Source organism: Juglans microcarpa x Juglans regia, chromosome 5D (assembly GCF_004785595.1).
Source record: "Juglans microcarpa x Juglans regia isolate MS1-56 chromosome 5D, Jm3101_v1.0, whole genome shotgun sequence".
Lineage (NCBI taxonomy): Eukaryota > Viridiplantae > Streptophyta > Magnoliopsida > Fagales > Juglandaceae > Juglans > Juglans microcarpa x Juglans regia.
This window is the reverse complement of record NC_054602.1, coordinates 2,034,703-2,056,559: the sequence shown is the minus strand read 5'-3', so window position 1 is coordinate 2,056,559 and position 21,857 is coordinate 2,034,703. Positions and strand designations below refer to the sequence as shown.

Below are 21,857 nucleotides of genomic sequence, written 5' to 3'. Positions count from 1 at the left end.
ATGTATACTTATGACGTAGAGAAGGATGAAGTGGAGAAAAAAGGGATAAAAACATAGGAGAAACATGTGAAAAAAAAGGAGTTATATATTAGCTAATATAGTTAGCAGTACATAGATCTAACAGTCTTATTTTATAGTAATTAGGTCGCTAGTATCACGCGGTTTTAGACGTATAAATGATTTCTCGGGTGGAAAGACAATGTCCATTGTCGTGTTGGCTGGTAGGGGGCCATGCATGCTACGAGTACGAAGGTTGGTCTTTTCTCTTGGGTCGAGCGAGAGTTCGGTCTATAAAACTCAAATTTAGGAGGCCCAACCCAACAAACGAAAAAGTGATGCAACCCAGACGTCCAAATCTGACCTTCTAGGCTCTAGCATATCGGATTCTCATCGAAACATATCGAGAGAAAATTGTTTTATGGAGAATTGTTATATTAAGGAAGTGTTAGTTAGGTACTAACCGATCATCCAACTCCAAATTAAGTGTTGTACCATTCATTTTATTGGATGCCTGTTGTCATTTCATTTTACACGTTTTTTTTTTATTCGATAGTGATAATTTAAAATTGAAAATAAGATTTACAAGTCAGTGTGAAAAATAAACATTCAACATCAATGATTCAATAATATGATAAAATTTGATTAGTAAGAGATTTCAAATTGTAAACAATTTTTTATAAATCAAATAATGTCATATTAAGACATAAAGTAGAAAAATAAAATAAAAGAATACATATTATATATATAGGGCCCCTATAATTAGTATGTGGTAGATAGTACACAAAACAAATCCTGTAGTTCAGTTGATCTGGCCTTGTATTTACTCATCAATAATCACCAATTTGAATCCCCTTAAAATTATTAAAAATTTACTTGGTCGTTAACTTTAGATCCCGTAGAATTAGTATACATACTAATAATGCAAATGATAAGTCTAGATTATTGGGTAGGATATTCTATCCGATTATACTGTCCTTTTTTTTTTTTTTTTTTTTTTTTTTGTGCAGGTTCTCTCGGACTACTTAGTTTGTGTCAACGACTTGTCAGTTGTCTCCTTGTGTTATTAAAGATTCCCCCATATAGTATTGAAAGTTGCCCCAAATGGGTCCAGTTTTTGTTGACTACTTATTCTAGATTTTTCATATTGGAAATGTAAATGATGTAATATATTTGTAAAATAATATTCTAATAATGCAAGGGACTTCCAAAAGTTTAGCAGAAAATTAAAGAGTCACTTACAATTTAGTGAGTAAATATAATATTTATCGTCTAAAAAAATTAAAATTTTAAAAACTAATAAATTCTTGAATTGGTATATCTTTCTTATCCTAGTAATTTAGGAAATGTTAGTATATTAAACCGATATTATAAAAATTGATAGACAACTTATAGAATAATATGATGCCTATTTTCAAAAAATAAAAATAAAATGATGCCTATGATTACTAATGTGAATATTTATCCAAAATTATAATAAAAGAAGTGAGAAATAAATTGAAAAGTTTTTAGGTTTGAAAATGAGAATAGATTTTAGAAAAATTATTCTCATCAATTATTATTCATTATTTTATACTCTATATTTTATACAAAATATTTATAAATTTTATGAAAAATATCTCACATCTTATAAAAAATATAAATATATAATATAAAAATAAATAATAATTAATACATAATATTTTTTTATAATTTATTTATTAAAATGAAAGAGGTTATTATTATTATTATTATTATTATCGCGAGTGGTTGGGAAGTGAGGAATCAGGATGGGGCTTTTTGAGATGCTGTAGGGATGGTGGGCTTGTTTTCCAACACACGAACCTATAAAATGACAAAAACAGAAAGAAAAAAATAATAAAACAATTAAGGCAAATTAGCAAACCCATGATTAAAGGTGAAGACGGAGGGTCTATGACTCTCTCTCCTACCCTCTCCCCTCCGTCTCTCTCCCTCTTATCATAATCATCACTGAATTTTAGGGTTTCGATTTCCCTCTATATGGATATCTAGCATTGCTTCCGGATTGGGTTGGGGAAGTCACAGCTCGATCTTCGTTTCATGGCCGTTATCTAAATCATTGACCCATTTTCGTGGAACATTTCCTATTCGTTTATGGAGGTAAACCCAATATCCTTTTGACTAAAATTCGATTAAAACTTTTTCTTTCCATTCAAAAAATCTCAAATTGGTTTATTGGATATATTACTGTTATGCGGCAGATCCATTTCCCATATTTATTTAATCTGTACTTTATAGAGGGTTTTTTTTTTTTTCCCTTCGCTCAAATATATATATATATATATTTTCTGATAGAGGGTTTTGATGTTAAAAACTATCTTCGGCGTGAAAAATGGGGATAATCCTCATTTATTCTGTTTTCTGCTTTTTGGCACAAAGAATATTACAACTAAAATTTTCCTGTATATCTAAATTTATTTATAAATTCATGAAGGAAAAATAAAAGTTCTGAAATGCCATGGGGAAATTTCTGATGCAGCTAGCATATTCCAAACATATAATAGTTTATTTATCTTCCACGACAAATGTCGAAGACAACCTGCGTTAGGTTTGATACAGAAATTAGAACATAAATAGAATTTAAGTGGTTAAGTGGTTTAATTCATTTTTTTACCGAATCTAATGCGTGCAGCATCGTGGGATATTTTGATAAGATTGAAGAACTGAAAGAAGTATATAATGGTGTCCCCTCTTAAGGAATTAAATGACTTAAATATAACATGCATTATTTCCAAGGCTAGTTAGCTTTCTCGGAGAAATTGACAATTTTCAGTCAAATTCAAAGATTTGTTAGTAATTCCAGAATATATATCCATAGTGGGGGGGTGTTTTTCTAATCAATTTCTGGAACACAGGTTTTCATCCTTGAAAATCGATTGCCTTTTCTCTCTCAGGTTTTTAATATGCTGCATTTCTTGAATGAATTTTGCAGAAAGATTGCTTATTTGGGGGAGTATTAAATTCTAGCGTGTTGATTCTGTTCTGAAATTGAAGGTTTTTTTGTCTTTAAAGGTAGTGGAGATGGAGGAGACAAACCCTGAAAGTCATATGACATCAGCTGCAGCCTTTGTGGAAGGAGGAATACAACAAGCTTATGATGATGCTTGCAGCATATGCCTTGAGGAATTTTCTGACAGTGATCCATCAACGGTAGTACATTTAATACATCTATCATAGCAGCCCTCTTGCCCCGCATTGATTTTCACTTGCAAAAGCTTGTGCATTATTTTTCTCTTGTTAGTACTGTTGAAATCTGACTTTGATTTTATCCTATTTCTTGACTTGCAGGTGACTATTTGCAAGCATGAATTTCACCTTCAGTGCATCCTTGAATGGTAACTACTTCCATTTCGTTATGGAATTGTTATGTTACTTTCTTTTCTGATATAAAGCATTCTCTTCCTCTTCTGTTAACGCCATTTTTTTTTTTTTGAGAAGAAATTATGCTCAAAACACCTAAGATGTTTGCTTTATATTCCATTTTTCCCCAGATGATAAAAATGGCTGGAATTGGATATTTTTCTTCTGCTTTTTTTTTGGGGCCAGGGGGGCGGGGCAGCGGTCCTGAATTTGTTTTGATTGGTATGTTATGCTACATGAAGCGTAACATCTCAAATCTGCTCAAATCAGCCTTCAACTGAAATGGATCAAATGATAGTTTATTTTTATAAGATGTATGAATCATATTCTGCTCCTTTATTGTGGCATGACTCCTAGTAGAATGTTCTAATTTTAAAAGTTTAAGTTGGTTTTCATATGATAGCTTTAAGGCTGGTTCCCTCCCTCCAGCTCTCTCTCTCTATCTCTCTCTCTCTCTCTCTCTCTCTCTCTCACACACACACACACACACACATGCACAAACACACATTCTGGTAGAACATGGGGTTAGTTGGCAGTTAGAATGACCGCCACATCCTTTGTTTAGAGGAGAAATTTTCTGACAAGTAACAGGTCACACACCAAAAAGCTGACTACCCGTTTCCCCTCAAAAAACCTTTGAAAAATTTGAACATGTCGTTTCTTTATTTGGGTTTAAGTTAGGGAGGTAAGTTTGGAGTGATGATTTTTTATTTTTATCTTCAAAGATAATGCATTAAAGCAATGTCTGTTCAAGAAGTTGGATTTTATAAGGTCTACAAACAATTTGGCAAAGAAAAAGTGATTTCTCATTTTTTTCTTCTCTGTTTTCTGATTAGAACTGATCATTTAGTTCATTACGGACCTATCTTGTTTTTAGAGAAGTGTACAATGAACGCAGATTTCATAGTGTACATAATTATGGATAAAGGAATAAAGTGTTGGAGCCTAACACAGATTTTGAATTTAGGTGCCAGAGAAGCTCTCAGTGTCCCATGTGTTGGCAACCTATTAGCCTGAAGGATCCCACCAGGTGCATTTTGTTTGTTTTAGTTTTTGGCATTTACTACAAAATTTCATGTAATTATTTCCATGTTGACATCTTATGTTCATATTTTGGCAGCCAAGAATTGCTCGAGGCAGTAGTACGTGAGAGGAGCTTCAGGGTTGCTCCACCAAGAAATGCCACAATATTTCATCATCCCACCCTTGGTGATTTTGAATTGCAGCATGTCCGTTTTTTATCATTACTTTGCATTTTTTCCTTTCATTGGTTTTCAAAACCCATTACATTGTGTCCATCGAGTTTTTCTTATGTTATTTTTTGAATGGTAATGCAGTTACCGGTGGGTGCTAATGATGCCGAACTTGAAGAGCGTATAATCCAGCACTTGGCAGCTGCTGCAGCAATGGGAAGGGCCCACCACATTGGTAGGAGGGAAGGTCAGAGGAGTCGACCAACTGCCCATGGTCGTCCACACTTTTTGGTATTCTCCACTCATCCTGGCGGACCGCCTGGTCCTGTTTCTGCCCCCATAGGAGACAATGAACCAGCTGCAATCAGTGGGGCTACTCCATCTACCCCACTTGCATCCGGTGGAGATGAACTATCACAGCCAGTTTCACATTTTCCTTCTGTTCATACCGATCAAGTTTCTTCCCCATCATCTGGATCCACTTTCCTCCTGACAAATCATCAGGGAATTTCATTTAACAATCGGTAATCATGATTATCTTATATTCTTCAATAAGTGCCATGGCTTTCTTTTTATAACATTTATATATTTTTATAATATATGAATTATGTGGTTTTCTTTCTACTGTGAACTTATATGCAGAGTTTTTATATTTGTTTGGAATTTTATTTATTCTGTGTAGGAGCCCTGCTAGTCATTCCTCACCGCCGAATCAAGATAGAGCAGGGCCATCAGATTTTCAGTCATTTTCTGAGTCTCTAAAATCTAAATTTAATGCCATGTCAATGAGGTACTATTCATTAAATGAATACTCATTTTCCTGGTATCCCATAATAGGAAAATTTAATATATTCTTTCATTTTCGCATTATCATCAACACTTGTTATACTTGTACTTTAGATACAAAGAATCATTTTCAAAGAGTACAAGAGGGTGGAAGGAGAGGCTTTTCTCTCGTAATAATTCCATTTCGGACATTGGATCTGAAGTTCAGAGGGAAGTGAATGAAGGAATTGCTAGTGTATCTCGAATGATGGATCGCCTTGAAACCAGAGAAAGCAGTACTGCCAGCGAAGCTTCTGTAGCAAATCATTTGGATGATTCTTCTGTCACAGAGCAGGGCAACCAGAACATTGTGGAGACTCGTGAGGAAAACCCTTTGAATGACAGCAATCAACCAGCTTCTTGTGCTGCTGGGTCGACTTCGGGTTAAATTGTTGAACATTGTTTCAGCAATTGCATCTATCCTGAGCATTTCATATTTGAAGGTAACTAGTGATGGTGGTACTGAGCATTTGCAGCTTTAAATTCAGTATTCCAGTATGGTACTGAGCATTTTGCGACATGCTTCTTCCATTATCACTTAGTATAGTGCACACTGCGATTGAGACTCAAGATCTGAGTTTAATTCTGCTTGTTTGCACCGTGTGAATCTGTTTGTATATGTCAAACACCCCCCTGCAAAAAACCAAAAGATAAAATAAAACCAAAACAAAACAAAAGTCAAGAAAAAAGAATGTGCATGTAAGTTACTGATTCAAGCTTTGATCTGAGTTTAGTTTGGATCTCCAGGTTGGCTGTTTTCTCCAGAAATGACATGCTGAGGGCCAGATGGCTTTGCAATGTACTTTAGAGGTCAATGGTCACTGTGGTTTAAATTCAAATAAAGGGAGAGAGAGAGAGAGAGAGAGAGAGAGGAAGTCTGGGAAAGAGCTTCAATCTGGACAGAGACTTATAAATGGCTATTTGTATCTGAACTTGTTTATATGTAAGTAAATGACCCAGATGTGATGCTGGATATGTATTTTACTGTCTGGATGGCTTAGTAGATTTGGGTGCTAATATTAATATAAATACATATGTTTCTGACACGTGTCAAAACTAAATGTACTCGTACAACTAGTGTATTTTTCTAACGGGTTCAGTGTTTTTACGGTGATGACGAGTTCTTGAAAGGTAAAGGTGCCCTTCTATAGCCTGTAATTCTGTGTGGAAGTTGTAAATTCAAAGACAGTCAGCCTGCTTGTTTTTTTAATATTAAATATGCATTAAAATTAAAACAGAGATACAAAAGGAATGGATGGAGTGCCGTACAGAGGGAGAGGGAGTAAAATAAAGAGAGATGAACAATGAATCATAGAATTGGATGGATCTATGTTCATTGACAAAGCCAGCCTGCGTTGCTTGGCTACTAGAAATTGAGCTTTATTTCCATCACTCTTTAATCTTGACATTGGAGGCCATGCTTTTGGGATTTCGCTGGGGATGATAATGTAGCAGAAAGCGTTGATAGGAACGCATAAATGTCTGTATGTGCCCCCACTCCAAAATAAAGCTTGAATCTCTTGACATTGTAGGTCTGCCTGTTTCCCGGCTATACCCAAACAATCCGAGCATTTCTTCTCTCCTGCTGTGTCCATCTTTGGAATCCGAGGACATGGGCCTTTGATTTATAACTCTGTAATTTTTTTTTTTAAATATTAATAAAAATATACAAATGTCAAATATTCCCACTTCCCACCATTGTGTTAATGTGATATTGTGAGATGATTGTGTTTTCATATTTTTCTCTACAAAATAACACAACACGCACTTTCAGATAACCCAAAACTTTTAAGAGAGTACATTATAATTTTAGTAAATTCGAGAGTGAGCGGTAAAGATAGAAACAGGTAAGTAAACTTTAAAACTTGTACGGTGATTTCATATTTTATTCTCCAATACGACATCGAATTATAACATTAAAATATTTTACAAATATGAAGAACTGATGGAGGTTAAAAACTAGGTGAAAACGGTTATTACCAAAATGCACCTATGTTTTGTCTGATATTTTTAAACTATTTCATTATTATTTATAAATTATTTATTATTTTTTTACTATTATCTATAAATATTCTGAGCAATAATGCTGGGCTCAGCAAGGATCTTCACTGATTTATTTATTTATTTTTATTTAGTGATTAAGAAATTATTTTTTAATAAATTTGTAATTTTTATTTTTATTTTTTTAAATGGTTAAAAGATTTAAAAAAAATGTTTAAAAAAAAAAAATTAGCTTTCTCAGTAGACACTCTCGGTAGAGATAGACGCTCTTGATGGAAAGTGTCGGTAGCATTACTCTATTATGAGATATTTTTAGTATGTAAAACAGCTTTTAATCTGCCACCTTAAAGTTTAAAACATAAAAGAAGGTTTCCTTCCAGTTTGAACTTTGAAGGCAAGTAACGGAAGGCTCTCTTCTTGCTCTTTCAACTGTTTTATAACGAGAAAAAATAAAGGATAATGGATAATGGTGATTTTTATTCTGGGTTTTGTTATCTTTAATCTTATTAAATTTACCGTTCTGTTTAAATGATTCCATCATCATCCTCAATCAACACATGTAATTGATTATCTAAAATAAATTTGCTAGAAAATAAAAATTTATCCATTTCTATTGACGGCCAGAAGAGAGAGCTGGGGCAGTGGTTGGCAGCATAGTATGTATTACTTACTTTTTATGTATGAAATTAATAAGTCAGTTGAGGGTGACAGAGTATCCACCGGCAGACAGAACGTCGCCGTTTCCAGCCACAGAAAAGCCACTTGTTCCACGCGCGCTTTAAGGGGACGGTAAGTGTTTTTTGTTTTCTCTTTTTATTAGTTCTCTTTCACAAGACACAAAGCAGCCACCGACAGCTTGCCCTTCAGCTCCATGTGCCCTTATCAAACTCGGCTTCTACTTTGGCTTTGGAGAGCTTCCCCACCTACCGTTTTTTCCTCCCTTTATTTATATTTTCTTGTTAATCCTTTTCTTCTTCATAGACTTAAATAAAAAATGTTAGACGCGGAAAATTAGCTTAAAAACTGCAGCATGAGAAAATAATCTTAGAAAACGAAATCATAGTATAGAGCCATAGCAAAAGAATATATTACTCACAAAACACTGTAATTGTACTTATTACCTACAAAAGGGCGTGCTGGCTAAAGTCTTGGCTTGGGAGTTGGAAGCCGCGCCGGTTCTGCTGTCAGTCGCATGTGGTCCCTTCATCCAGCCTGTTGGAACCCAATACACAGACTCACACAGCCCCCCACTTGCTCTTCTGCTCTTTACTCAAAAGTCTCCACTCCGTTTCTCTCTCTACTCCCTCCGTTCTCATTGCCTCTCTCTTCTCCACCCTAAGCAAACCCACACCCCCACCTTTACTGATACCAAGCTACAATACCTGACCCAGAGAGAGAGGGTTTAAGCTCTTCTGCTCTTTGAGCGCCATGGGTTCTCACATCTATGGTGTCTCCAAGCTCGTTTTCTTCTTCGCCATCTTATTATCTGCAACGCATTCCGCATTGCCACCAAACCATATTTCTAAATCTTCTTCTTCTGGGAGCTCAAGCCAAATAAACTCCAATTCGGTCCTCGTTGCCCTCCTCGACTCCCATTATACCGAGCTCGCGGAGCTTGTTGAGAAAGCCCTTCTTTTGCAGACTCTCGAAGAAGCCGTGGGGAAACACAACATCACAATCTTCGCGCCGAGAAATGAAGCTCTGGAGCGTGGGCTTGACCCCGAGTTCAAGCGCTTCCTGCTCGAACCCGGGAACCTCAAGTCCCTCCAAATCCTCTTGATGTTCCACATTCTTCCCACACGAATCGGCTCTGACGAGTGGCCCCGTAACTCCTCCGGCTCGGTTCGGCATCCAACCCTCTGGAATGGCCACGTGCATTTGAGAAGCCACGGTTCCGGAAAGAGAATCATCGACTCTGCCGAGATTGTTCGCCCGGACGACATCGTTCGCCCCGACGGCCTGATTCACGGGATCGAACGGCTGCTGATTCCACGATCCGTACAGGAGGATTTCAACCGCAGAAGGAATCTGAGGTCGATTTCTGCGGTCTTACCGGAGGGTGCACCCGAGGTGGATCCTAGGACCCACCGGTTGAAGAAACCGGCAGCACCAGCACCAGCAGGTTCCCCACCGGTTCTTCCAATCTACGACGCGCTGGCACCGGGCCCATCCCTGGCTCCGGCCCCGGCTCCAGGACCCGGAGGACCCCACGGTCACTTCAATGGAATGCGCCAGGTCAAGGATTTCATCCACACTCTTTTACATTACGGTGGATACAACGAGATGGCCGATATTTTGGTCAATCTAACCTCCCTTGCCACCGAAATGGGACGGTTGGTGTCCGAGGGATACGTTTTGACCGTCTTGGCCCCCAACGACGAGGCTATGGCTAAGCTGACGACGGACCAGTTGAGCGAGCCCGGTGCACCGGAGCAGATAATATACTACCATATCATACCAGAGTATCAGACCGAGGAGAGTATGTACAACGCAGTGAGGAGGTTCGGAAAGGTCCGGTACGATACTCTGAGGTTGCCGCACAAGGTTGTGGCTCAGGAGGCTGATGGGTCTGTGAAATTCGGGCAGGGAGATGGATCGGCATATCTGTTTGACCCCGATATTTACACGGATGGGAGAATTTCTGTGCAAGGGATTGATGGGGTCTTGTTTCCAGCGGAGGAGGAGGAGGAGCTAAAGACAGAGAAGAAAGGCGCAGTTCCAGTTGTCAAGGTTGTCACCAAGCCCAGAAGAGGTATGTTATTGTAATTATTTTCCTTCATTCCTACATTTTTCTTGATTCCTTGTTTAGTTCGTGTTCGGTTCGTTCAGATATTGGTCGCTCGCAAGTAATTAGTTTGCTCTAGTTTTATCTGGTGCTGATATTGAATACCAGGCACATTCATACGATTTTTGGGCTTAAGTTGGTAATGGAAAGACTTGGTTGACTAAAACGTTGAGTTTCGTTGGAGATTGGTTTATGTTGTGCTTGGTCTCCGACCAATTTCGGGGTTTCGGTTTAGGTATGAGCTTGTTAGTGAGGGATAACTGGTGCCGGACCCAGTTGTCGAATTTTAGCTACTGTTTTTGTTGATAATGGTTGGTGGTGGTGGTGGGATTGTTGGAATCATAGAATACGCGTTCACCATTGGGAGACGTTCGGCTTTTTGATGAGTTTTGGTAAATTGCGTGGGGTAGCAGAAGATCACACGAGGGAAACTATTTTTGTATTGCCGCAATAAGGAAACTATTACCTAGTGTAATCATTGATTGATTTGAGTGGAAGTAGTTTTCAATCATCTTTCTTTGTTCTGGTGCTTTTATTTTGGCTATCTGTTTATAAATTTTCGACCTTTTTATCGCTGGAAGAATACATACACACGAGGGAGAGAGTTTGTATTTGCCAAGTCGAGGGGTAGAGGTTTAGTTCTACGGTAAACAAGGGGTTGGGGTATTTTTGGTTGTTTTTTCACGGGTTTTTTGGGTCATTAGGAAGCTCCTAATATGGGCAAGATATTTTCTTGTATATATATATATATATATTCAGATACTTGTTACTCATTTTGATATATATATATATAGTATTTTTACTTATTAAAAAAAAAAAAAAAAGTCGAGGAGAATCAAATGTTTGTATTCGATTTTAGTGGTGATATGGAAGTAGTTTTGAGCCTGTAAATGGTAGCAGAAATTGTCGGTGGGAAGTAACCATGAAGATGATCTCTAAACTTTCTAAATAATTGAGAAAAAAATGGAAAAAGGTAATGAAGCTAAAGAAGGTTCTCTTTCAATTGTTAGAGGGGTCCATGGCCTTGCCCACCAAGGAATCCTTGTGATTAAAATAGACATGGAAAAAAAAAAAAAAAAAAAAAAAAAAAACAGAAAATCCAGGGCTGCCAAGCTGTGAACAAGATTTAAATTTTCCTTCCCCACCACACATTCAATGCCAACATTTACTGCCAACATAGTCTGTCTATATTGAATTTTGCAGACATTATAGTATTTTATTATTATATCATATACGTTAATAATCATAGATGGCATGATTTGCTCGTCTTTGACTGGTTGTTCACATTTTTTTTTAATATGGCTGACCTTGAGATCTTATATTTGTTTTGAAACTGAACAATTCAATTACTCTTTCGCATTTAATATATATATATATTGCATGTGATGAAGATGGTTTATCTTGCGTTGACTTTAAAGTTAACCTTCAGTACCTAATTGCATATGGCAAACAGGGAAATTGCTGGAAGTGGCTTGTAGGATGCTTGGAGCTTTCGGACAGGACTCTCATTTCTCTACTTGCTAGTGAATATACGCTCTCTCGACAAATCCCAGAAGAAAAAATAATCTCCCGGCCTAAAAAATTCATAAATGGTAAAATTTATTTTTAATTTTTAATTTTTAATTTTTTTGTCTTCCTCTTTGATCCTGTTCAAATGGGTTTCTTTGGCTAAGTAGTTGTCGTTATTCAGTTATAGGAGAATTCCGTGTAATGCAATGGATGCACTAATAGTTGGAGGGAGCGTTCACATTGCAGAACTTCTTTGGAAACCCAATAGAAGATAAGAAAGTTCGGTGTTTTTTTGTTTTTTGTTTTTTGGGGTTATAAATACTGTAATTACATCTCATTTTTCTTTAATTATTTTTATCTTTTATTCACAATCTCTGTATGAATAAACAAGCTCCTAAGAGTTGCAAATTCCATAACTCTCCTTGTTTATTGTTTTGTTTTGCCTGTTTGTGCATCGGTTGGTCGGGCATCATACTCAAGACATGATCAGTTCTTTATTATCATATTAATATGTGGGTGTGTGTGAAATTGGACCTACATCGATTGTGTCATTAATTGATAGTGGCTAAAAAACAAAACAACACGATAGAAAAATGGTTGTTGTCGAGTACTTGGTTAAAGAAAAAGCTTTTAATTATCTGCTGCCGCCATCATCATCATCATGTTTAGCTTCGGCTTGACGCGGCGTGGTTAATATTTATAGAATTATCCTATCCTATCCTATCCTATCCAAGTTATATTATCTCCTCCCTAACAAGCTTATTACAATTTTTGTATCTTATTTTTTGGCGAATAAAGAAATTTTAACAAATAATTTTTGTAATAATCTAATATCACAGTTTTTTTAATAATCCGGTGGAGACGAAACTATGCTTCCATTTCATGCAGCAAGGTCTCGCTGTTTCTAATGCCCTCGGTCACCATCTGCATCTACTTTTTCTGCCGACCAATCATCAACCATAATGGGTAAATCATCAATTCTTTTATTTCAACAAAAAAAAAAAAAAAAAAAAAAACAAACAGGGTATTAAAAGAAGGAAAATGTATATTTTGCTTCTTTTTTTTTTTTTTAAATAATATTAAAAAATAATAAAAAAGCATCGGTCTCGTATCAACCTCCTTCAAAGAAAGAGTCGTGCCACCTCATTCTATTTTATTATTATTTTTATCATACAAATTTACTAGTAGCTTTTGTAAATATTTAATAAATAAAGAATTAAATACACTAATATTTTAAATATTTTCACTATTATTTTTTATTTTATTATTATTATTTATCTATTATTTTATTATTTATTATTTTTATCTACTTTTTATTATTATTTAATATTTTTTATTATTTTATTATTATTTTTTTATTATTATTTACAAACATTCTCAACACATCTAAAATATAATCACTGTCCAAATCCAGATGATCAGCACAGAGGGTGACAAAGTATCAACCACCTGCCGGCAGATCCAACGTCGCCGTTTTTTTTTTATTTATTGCCACCCACCACAGAAAAGCCAGCGAGTTGCACGCACCCACGCGCACTTTCAAGCGTCGACATCTGGGTTTTCGTAAAGGGCATTTTGTCTGATTTATACGTTTCAGTAGTCTTCAGACTTCAGACACCGATAGCTTTTGCCTTGAGTTCCATGTGCTCTTCTCAGGACCTAGCTTTGCCCGTACCCAATTTTCATGCACTTGATAATTTTTTTTCAACTAAACCTTTTGCTTTTTTTTTTTCATAAAAAAAATACTTTTCATTCTTAATAATATTTTATTAATTATTATAAAATTAGTTTTAATTTTCTTTTATTTTAGGATAATAATTTTATTCTATCACATTATAAGATAAAAAAATAATTATTAGAATGATGATAAATAAAAAAACATTTTATGTTCCATATAATATTTTTCTTTTTTTCGAACTATATAAAATAAAGATATTAAGATGTGAAAACTTAGACTTAACATACAAATACGAGAGAAAAAAAGAAAGTAAGATACACTATTTAACCATTACTATAGCTTGCAACAACATGATATATATATTTGTTAGGTAATTTTTGTTCTCGGACTCTAAGTTGTTATTAGTTGAAAATACATTTATTTTTTTTAAGAAGAAGACGATACTTCAATTTTATTGAAAGGTTCTCATTTGTAGGGGAGGAAAATCGTTATTACAACTAAACACTTGAGAGATACAAATAAGCATAAACATCCAAAACTCCGGCATCAAAAATACTAAAACAACCAAACAGTACAAACCTAAAAGACATACAGGGTAAAATAGAATAAATACAAAGAAAACCAACCCAAAACAATATAAAAACCTGCAAAAAAAAAAAAAAAAAAACCCAAGCAAATGAGAATAACAAAACAAGTAAAACACGGACAACTTACCAAGAAAGACACTAAGTGCATGTTTAGGATTGTGGTGGAAAATATAGTTTAAAACTTTAGGGCTTATAACTTATAACTTAAATAATAAGCTCTATACTTCAAAAGTTATTTACTGTTTGATAAACATGTATCTAAAACACTTTTAAAGTTAGTTACGTTAATTTTTAAAAAATATACAGTTATCTACAATAACTTTTCGATAAAAGCTTCAATTTGGTGTTTTTTAAAAAAGTAGACTTTCAACTATTTTAGGTGATTAAAACATTTTTTATAAATTTATCAAACATATCATTTTTTCTTTAAAAGAGCTTTTAAATAGTTAAAAGCATTTTTTAAGCTTTCAAACTCAATCCCAAACAAGTTCTAAGAAGTCTGCAAATAAAGAAGATCAATTCTGTCCATATAAAAAGACCTCTTAAACTGATAGGTAACATGCAACTATCACCAAACATTTTTTATAAATTTATCAAACATATCATTTTTTCTTTAAAAGAGCTTTTAAATAGTTAAAAGCATTTTTTAAGCTTTCAAACTCAATCCCAAACAAGTTCTAAGAAGTCTGCAAATAAGGAAGATCAATTCTGTCCATATAAAAAGACCTCTTAAACTGATAGGTAACATGCAACTATCACCAGACCAATCCAAATTTAAACCCTCAACTCCTTGTATAGCCAGAAAATCTGCCACAATATTACCTTATCTGAAAGTATGACTTACTCTATACTTCATGCAAAGACATGCAATGTAAAAAAAAGTAAATTATAAAGTTATCTTAAAGAAGAATAAACAGCTTAATTTTAATAAATTACTAATTATAAAATAGTAGAATTTGAGAATAAACATGTCACGAAAGAATGAAAACTCAATTGGCCGTTACCCGTATTGTGCTTTCAAACCTCCAGCCTGTTGGAACACTTCATTATCTTCAAAAATAATTTTTTTTTATAGATTTAATATTTCTCACGGCAAAAGTCTTGACTACAACAAAGAATAAAGGAAATAAGTATGAGATCGCGCACACACTGTACTGTGTAGTGCATTCATGTGATACGAGATTGAGCCCAGGGAACGCAAAGCGGGGGGTTTGTGAAACATGGGCCTGGGTTTCGTCGTCGCCTGTAGTTTCTGCCTCTCCGAGGTCGCCTGACTCGCTCCCATTTCCTCACAGTGGGCGGCCTCATTTGCAAGACTCGTCACAAGGATAAGGCAAAAAGTACAAAGCAAAGCCGCCTGGCATATATCACTCTTTCTAAAAAGTTTGAATCGGCTTACCTTCGCAAGACGCAATGTCTTTTCATAACGTAAGTTTGTCATTTGCAATTACAGATTGCTGAATATGATATCAAATAAGATGATTTGATAATTAGATAAATTATCTTTAATTAAAAAAATAAAATATAATAAAAAGAAGACAGAAAAGAGAGAATAAGAAAGATAGATTTTAATTGTTACACTTATATCTTTATTATTTTCAATTGTTATTGAATAATTCTTATTTATAGAAAAATTATATTGAGATAATATAAGATAAATATATTGATCATCATGAAGTTCAAATCATGATAATATCAAATCAAAATGATTGTTATGAAAATCAAGTCAAGACAATAGCAAATCAAGTTTTTGATATAATATTATCTTCAACATTTCATTCAAATTCAACGTGGATAACTTTGAAATCTTGAGTTTGAGATTTGTATGTAGCCTTCATATCCATTAATTGGAGTTGTGACTAACAATAGGTTGTACATGGCCTTGGTCAACTACATGACCCAAATCAAAAGGTCAAAATTGGATATAGGGATTTAAACAATGTTTACAAGAGATTAAAATCCAATAAAAAATGTCTCACAGTTAATAATGATACTCCAAATGCATGAATGTGAGACGATACATAATTAAACGGCGATAAAAATCTTATAAGAGGTAAAGCTAACAAAGATTTTGTGAGAGGTAAAGTTAGTGGAGGAAGAAATATTCTATAGGATTGAGCTTGACGTTAGCCAATAGTTCTGATACTATGATAGAAAATTAAATATAATATAAATAAAGATGGAGAAGAGAGGAAGAAGATAAACTTTGAGGGCTATATATTTGTTATTTTCAATTATTATTGAATACAAGATGATGTGGATTCCTATTTATTGAGAAATTACATTGAGATAAGATAAGATAAATATTTTAATCATTATAAAAATCAAATAAAAGTGATTTGATTATTATGATAATCAAGCCAAGATAATGTCAAATGAAATTGTTCAACACACATATGGACGTGTACCGGATATTTTGAGTTGAAAAGTTCTAACCGGATTGTTCAAACTTTGTTGTTGGCTAAATAGGTGTTGGATCATGGTGCCCAAGTGAGTGTGGAAGAGTACAAGTAGGGGTGTCAAATTGCGTTAACAAGTCATGTTTGTGTCGTGTTAAAATATATATATTATACTATATGGATCAATCTGAATACGATCCGTTAAGCTTATCGTGTCAAAATCTCAAATCCTAACACGATCTATTAACATAACGGGTCGTGTCGTGTCAACCTGTTTTGACCTATTAATGAATACTACGAAATATATTAACACGATATGACCCGATCCGTTTCAACCTATTTATGTAAAGGATTGAACAAACACAAAATAAACCCGTTTAATCTAATCAAGTTTAGTATAATTTTAGATAAATGTTAAAATCACAATAGCTATAAAAAAAATATAAAACTAACTTCAAATCTAAAATTACTATCTAAACAATAAAAAAAGTGAAATTAAAATCCCAACAATTTTATTTTTAGATATAAGGGTATAATTATAATTTTAACTTTCTTAATGAGTCATAACGGGTTATCCAAAACGGGTTGACCCGTTATCAACCCGTTAAGCAATCGTGTCTTAACGGGTCAATCTGTTTTAACCCGAATCTGTTAAGACTAAAGTCAAATCTGTTATTATCGTATCGTATTCATGTTAAGTTAACGTTTTAATGGTCGTATCACATATTATCACTCCAAAATACGAGGCTATCTTATATTTTGTTCCAACAATGAGAGGCATTGCCACCTTATGTAATGTGCTGTGAGCAAGAGTCTTCACTTCTCTAACGCTAATATTGTACATCCCGAATAACTATACATTGATTTTTGCGGATGCTTCTGATATACTTCTCTCTTTTTATAATCGGAAACACTAGGGATTCGGACATCGTTTGTGTGCACATCTATCTTCAGAGTAAGAAGAACTTGCCTTCGATACCCTTCCCTAATCTATACAAAAGAAGACAACAAAGAAGTCTTCTCATTAATTGAAGATAACACTTTCATATAGCAATACTACAACAATGAAAGACAAGCATAATTACATTAACCTGTAGATAAAAATATTCGAATTACATGATTTACTGGCAACCACCATATTCACAACAACATCAAACTCTTTTCTTTTTGAAAAGTCAAATTGAACTCAAAATTTTTAAACCCATAAAAATACAAGGTCCAAGATTTATGTCTTTAACCTCCGACAGTAACTTCATGAGGCATAATCTCAAGGGTAGATGAATTAAGAACCGGTGCGTTATTCTGGGCAGTATCCATTTCAGACTCTGGGTCTATCTCATCCGAGCATTCTGAAAGACACATTGACCGATTCTGGCTTTCTTCACCTTCTCCTCTGCATTCTTTCTGGTTTTGGGTCTCTTCTCCAGGGTCCTCTGTTTTAGATTTGGCAGGCTGTCTTTCAGCTTTAGTGACTGCAATTTCCTGAGTCTGAAGCCTGGTTTGGGACTTCCTGATGGTCTTCTTTGAAGCAACAACATTTTTATCAGATTCTGCCCGTAACCCTTTGTTTGAATTACTATGTTCTCGGTTAAGATGTGGGCCACGGCAAGATGCACTAACTTCTGAAGAGTTGTTTGCAGTAACAGAATTCTTGTTCTTCTTGAACTTTGGAGATGGGTTCAGGCGTGGGCTAAGGCCAGGCCCATCACCTTCTGAAGAGTTGTTTGTCACGGTCACAGAGCCCTTTTGCCTTCCAAGCTTTGGAGATATTGCGCGTGTGGTTGGTATCTAGATCAATGAGGAAGACAAAATGTTGATATACCAAGAATGTGAGGTGCATGAAGCAGAGTGAGGAGAAGAAAGAGTACGTTTCTCTAGCTCATTTCACACCTTAAAACTCTGTTAAGCGACACGACTTTACTGTTGTTTATTACTAGGAGTCCCAGGAGCGTACTTTTTCAATTCAATTGGTGTGTTGCGTTAAAACTTAAAAGAGCTTTAAAATTGTTCTCGCCCAAACCTGCTAGAACTTCACCTGTTTGTAGTTCTTGGACAAAAAAAAATATATGTGATCATTGTAAAATTGAACCATATCTGATGTTGGCCAGGAAGATGTGTGTTCTATTTCAAGGGATGCTTGCGAAGAGAAAGAGACTGCATTAGCTGACAAGTGCCATGGAACCCAAATTCCATGAAACCCATTGTGTTTTGCAAATTATTGACTAAGACAACCCTGAAAGCTTAAAAAAAACCGATGAGTTACCTTCTTTAGTTCAGCTCTTGGAGGAGGCTCTTTGTAGAAACTGGGCATGGGTGTAGCTTTAAATGTCAGGCTTTTTCTCAGTTGCTTGATCTCTGCCTCCTGGTTTTCCTGCAAGATAGTCAGAATGTACACGGAGACGGAGTAAATAGCTGAAATGGGACAGGCAAAGCAGGAAGCTAAAAAGAGAAGAAAATATCTACCAAGTGCCAAACAAAAGAAAAAGCTATCCCAATACCTTTGATTTTGCTTGCAAGTTAGTTCTTTCCACTTCTTTTGCCTGAATCTTCTCTTCAAGTTTTGAAAAGAACTGATCAACAAAAAAATAATCAGTGGTTTTCATTGTAGATAAAAAATTTAACAGGTTGTACATGCGTCAACTACCTCCCTTCGTTTTTCAGCTCGTTCGTCCAATTTGAAGGAAAATCCCGAACCACTGCTCCTCCGATCACAAGGAGTCCCGCGAGGAGTAACACTTCTGATAATAATAAAGACAAATGCGATGTCAAAGTAGTACAAGAAGACAACAGCAAACTGAAGAGAGAGCTGAGAGACAATGAATGATTTTATTTGTAACAAATGAAAAGAAATGAAGCTGATCAAGGAAAGGATCATACGAAGTAGTGGAACGAGCCTCATCATCTTCTTTCACAAGCAGTGCTGCTTTGATAGGATTCAAATTTGGATTAACTGATCTGCAGTTACATCACATCATAGGCTGAGAATTATTCAGCAGAAAAATATAAATGCCTCTCCTGAAATCTATAACAAAATTATTCTGAAAAAGGCTGTGACTCACAGGGATTCCTCAGCAGGAGGACAGTTAATAGTTGCATTCAAAGAAGCATATTTCCCAGGCTGATACTAGCAAGAAACCAAGTTAAGCACAAAGTAGGGCAATAAAGGGAAGGAACGCAATGAACCCCCCCCCGCCAAATAAAGAGAGAAGAAATTACCACAGTGCGTCTAATGGTAGATATGGATGCTAAAGAAGTCCGCCGACCAGGTGCTCCACTCATTGTATTTGTGACTGTTCCACTTGAGGCTTGGGATTTAGTCCCTTGTCTTTGAGCGTGTTTGGCTTGATCTCTTTTCACTGGGTAAACCTCGATGCTCTTGTTCATAACATCAGAACGAACCCCTCTTGATGGGAGGGAAAGACTCTGTGTAAGGATTGATCTCTGACTGCGTGAAAATGTAGTTGTGGCTATCGGATTGGGTTTATCCTTTCCCAGTCTATTGTTCTTTGGGGAGCCACCATGCAGATTTCCGGGTTCCTGACCGCAAAAAGAAAAATCAGATGCTAAAATATTTACAAGGTGCACCCTTCATATATGCTATGATTAGTCATAAAAAATCAGCTCATATGAGAAAATTCTTTGAACAGAACCTTTATGGATTTTGAAGTTTTACTTGCAGGAACCATTGCAGAGGCTTTGACCACCACTCCAGAAGATTTAAGGCTTTTGATTTTTATGGCTGGTTCGGATTTTCCATTCATGGTGGGAACTTCGCCGTTATCACCATCCTCACCCTCTCTCTTCAAATCCACAACTGATTCTTCCACATATTTTCTCTCAATAACAGAACTCTCGTCCTTCACAGTAACCCCATTTTCAGATTCCATTACGCGACAGAGGCTTTCAGAAAGGAACGAAGACTTTCTGCAGAACCAGTCAATGCTGATTGTCAATACCTCAGTTAAGCCAAAAGACACTTGCCCAATCCAGTCAATCACATGAACTAAAATTGGAAATAGAATCAGATCATTTACAGAATACAAGCAGCATTTTTCTTCAATGATTTCTTCCTTGTTATGATCCTTACCTTATATCTTCAATTGCAAAAAGATTTACGTAAAATGTTCAAAGCTCCGTTTTGTCGCAGGGAGAAGCTATGAGTTCTAAAAAAAGGTGTTCTCTCTCGTTTTCCCATATCCACCAAACATCCAATAAAGATCTAGATTAAAAACCATCGTTTCCTTATTTCAAGCATCTACCCTCCATCAAGATAGAAAGGGTCGGGTGCGGATTTTGGTAATCATACTATCAGTCAGCTTGTCGGAAAACAAAAAGGGAACAAAAAACGCCTAAAGTTGTCAAACAAACAATAAATGAATAAACAAACAATTAACAGTTTTAGCATTTATGTTTGTGACTGCTAGCACCAGTGAAGGATCTCTCTCCATTTCAGGTCATCAGTGTTATTCACAATCAAGAACTGAACACACACACACACACACACACATCAATTAAGACAAAGAAGCATGGTCAGTATAACACGAGCTTAGTGTAATGAATCTTTACCTTTTTCCACTAAGATTTCATTTACTCAGCAAAGAAGCAGAGTATTAATAAAACCATCGTAGACTGCAATGGTTTTACAAACTGGAGCACCTCCAGCAGAGGATATGTAAAATGATATGGAAAAGAAAACACAGATACCAAATACTAAAACGCACCAATTCAACCACTAGACTCCAAAACTATGCTATATAGAGGCTAGAGCTCAAATCAACGTTGTTTTTAAAAGCCCATTAATTAAAGTCAAAGAGACGCAATGCTTGAAAAGTTTAAATATTTACCCAGGAAATTTGGGTTTTGAGTATTTGGACTCGGATTATAAATAGGAACCTCGCAGGCACAGAGAAACACTGAGAGCAAGATAAATATAAAGCATCTTCCAAACCTGAATTATGGCAGATTGAAGAAAAGACTGAAACAGAGTGGAATTTGAAGAAAGATTGATAGTGGTGTAGATTAGAAGCACTAGCGAAGTTGAAGTGCTTGAAATAGTTGAGCTCGAAAGCTACAGCGAGAGTTGGTGGCAGATACTCCTCTGGTTTAGTTCGAGAATGCGAGATAGAGGGGTAGAGAGTGCCGTGGAAAAGAACCTGAACAAGGACGAGTTTTTCAATGAAGAGAATGGATTGATAGGAGATACTAAAATGACTTAACTGCCACTCGATCTGAAAACTGTAGTCTGTAACTACTAGCGGTTCGAAATCCTTTTTTTGTTTTTTTCCGATAGTTTCGTTGATGGAATTAAAAAAAAATAAAGTAACCGTCATTTGTAAAATAAATGGACTTTACTATAAAAAAATATAAAAAAATCATTTTATTTTAGTAGCATCAACCTTTTATATAGAATTTGTACATTTATGCTTAACATTATTTTAAAAAATAATAATCAATAGAAAAATAAATTAATTTGATTTAAAAGATAAATTTTAAAATTTAAAT

At 35.4% G+C, this 21,857-nt stretch overlaps 3 protein-coding genes across 7 annotated transcripts; 2 read left to right on the top strand and 1 right to left on the bottom strand.

Annotated features, from left to right (window-relative positions):
- The first annotated feature begins 1,858 nt into the window (after positions 1 to 1,858).
- Positions 1,859 to 6,442, top strand: LOC121265216 (E3 ubiquitin-protein ligase RHF2A-like). The gene is made up of 9 exons (XM_041168751.1): positions 1,859 to 2,118; positions 3,031 to 3,168; positions 3,307 to 3,353; positions 4,346 to 4,408; positions 4,499 to 4,607; positions 4,716 to 5,095; positions 5,254 to 5,361; positions 5,472 to 5,839; positions 6,144 to 6,442. The coding sequence occupies exons 1-8, from the start codon at positions 2,113 to 2,115 to the stop codon at positions 5,782 to 5,784; spliced, it is 1,164 nt and encodes a 387-aa protein (XP_041024685.1). The 5' UTR covers positions 1,859 to 2,112; the 3' UTR covers positions 5,785 to 5,839; positions 6,144 to 6,442.
- A 2,209-nt stretch (positions 6,443 to 8,651) lies between these two features.
- Positions 8,652 to 12,170, top strand: LOC121265204 (fasciclin-like arabinogalactan protein 17). Its single transcript, XM_041168725.1, has 3 exons — positions 8,652 to 10,149; positions 11,636 to 11,774; positions 11,873 to 12,170. Exons 1-2 carry the CDS (start codon positions 8,826 to 8,828, stop codon positions 11,704 to 11,706), a joined length of 1,395 nt encoding a protein of 464 aa, XP_041024659.1. The 5' UTR covers positions 8,652 to 8,825; the 3' UTR covers positions 11,707 to 11,774; positions 11,873 to 12,170.
- A 5,250-nt stretch (positions 12,171 to 17,420) lies between these two features.
- On the bottom strand, positions 17,421 to 21,518 carry LOC121265248 (protein WVD2-like 4). 5 transcript variants are annotated; one of them, XM_041168800.1, is made up of 9 exons: positions 20,922 to 21,518; positions 20,006 to 20,279; positions 19,572 to 19,892; positions 19,415 to 19,479; positions 19,233 to 19,310; positions 19,000 to 19,093; positions 18,854 to 18,925; positions 18,619 to 18,726; positions 17,421 to 18,143 (listed from the first exon to the last, which is right to left on the bottom strand). In XM_041168800.1, the coding sequence occupies exons 2-9, from the start codon at positions 20,240 to 20,242 to the stop codon at positions 17,589 to 17,591; spliced, it is 1,530 nt and encodes a 509-aa protein (XP_041024734.1). In that variant the 5' UTR covers positions 20,243 to 20,279; positions 20,922 to 21,518; the 3' UTR covers positions 17,421 to 17,588. The 5 variants fall into 5 exon arrangements, with proteins under 5 accessions (XP_041024734.1, XP_041024731.1, XP_041024732.1 ...); XM_041168797.1 differs by having other exon boundaries at positions 21,200 to 21,518; XM_041168798.1 differs by having other exon boundaries at positions 21,304 to 21,518.
- Positions 21,519 to 21,857: the final 339 nt, after the last annotated feature.

Bases quoted from the DNA above. Each gene is read 5' to 3' on its own strand.
- LOC121265216 (XM_041168751.1), top strand. The intron at 3,169-3,306 runs GTAGTACATTTA...CTTGACTTGCAG, and splicing joins CTGACAGTGATCCATCAACG to GTGACTATTTGCAAGCATGA. The intron at 4,608-4,715 runs GTCCGTTTTTTA...ATGGTAATGCAG, and splicing joins GTGATTTTGAATTGCAGCAT to TTACCGGTGGGTGCTAATGA.
- LOC121265204 (XM_041168725.1), top strand. From the start codon at position 8,826: ATGGGTTCTCACATCTATGGTGTCTCCAAGCTCGTTTTCTTCTTCGCC. The intron at 10,150-11,635 runs GTATGTTATTGT...TATGGCAAACAG, and splicing joins TGTCACCAAGCCCAGAAGAG to GGAAATTGCTGGAAGTGGCT.
- LOC121265248 (XM_041168800.1), bottom strand. From the start codon at position 20,242: ATGGAATCTGAAAATGGGGTTACTGTGAAGGACGAGAGTTCTGTTATT. The intron at 19,311-19,414 runs GTGAGTCACAGC...ATGTAACTGCAG, and splicing joins CCTCCTGCTGAGGAATCCCT to ATCAGTTAATCCAAATTTGA. The intron at 18,727-18,853 runs GTATTGGGATAG...ACTATCTTGCAG, and splicing joins ACTTGCAAGCAAAATCAAAG to GAAAACCAGGAGGCAGAGAT.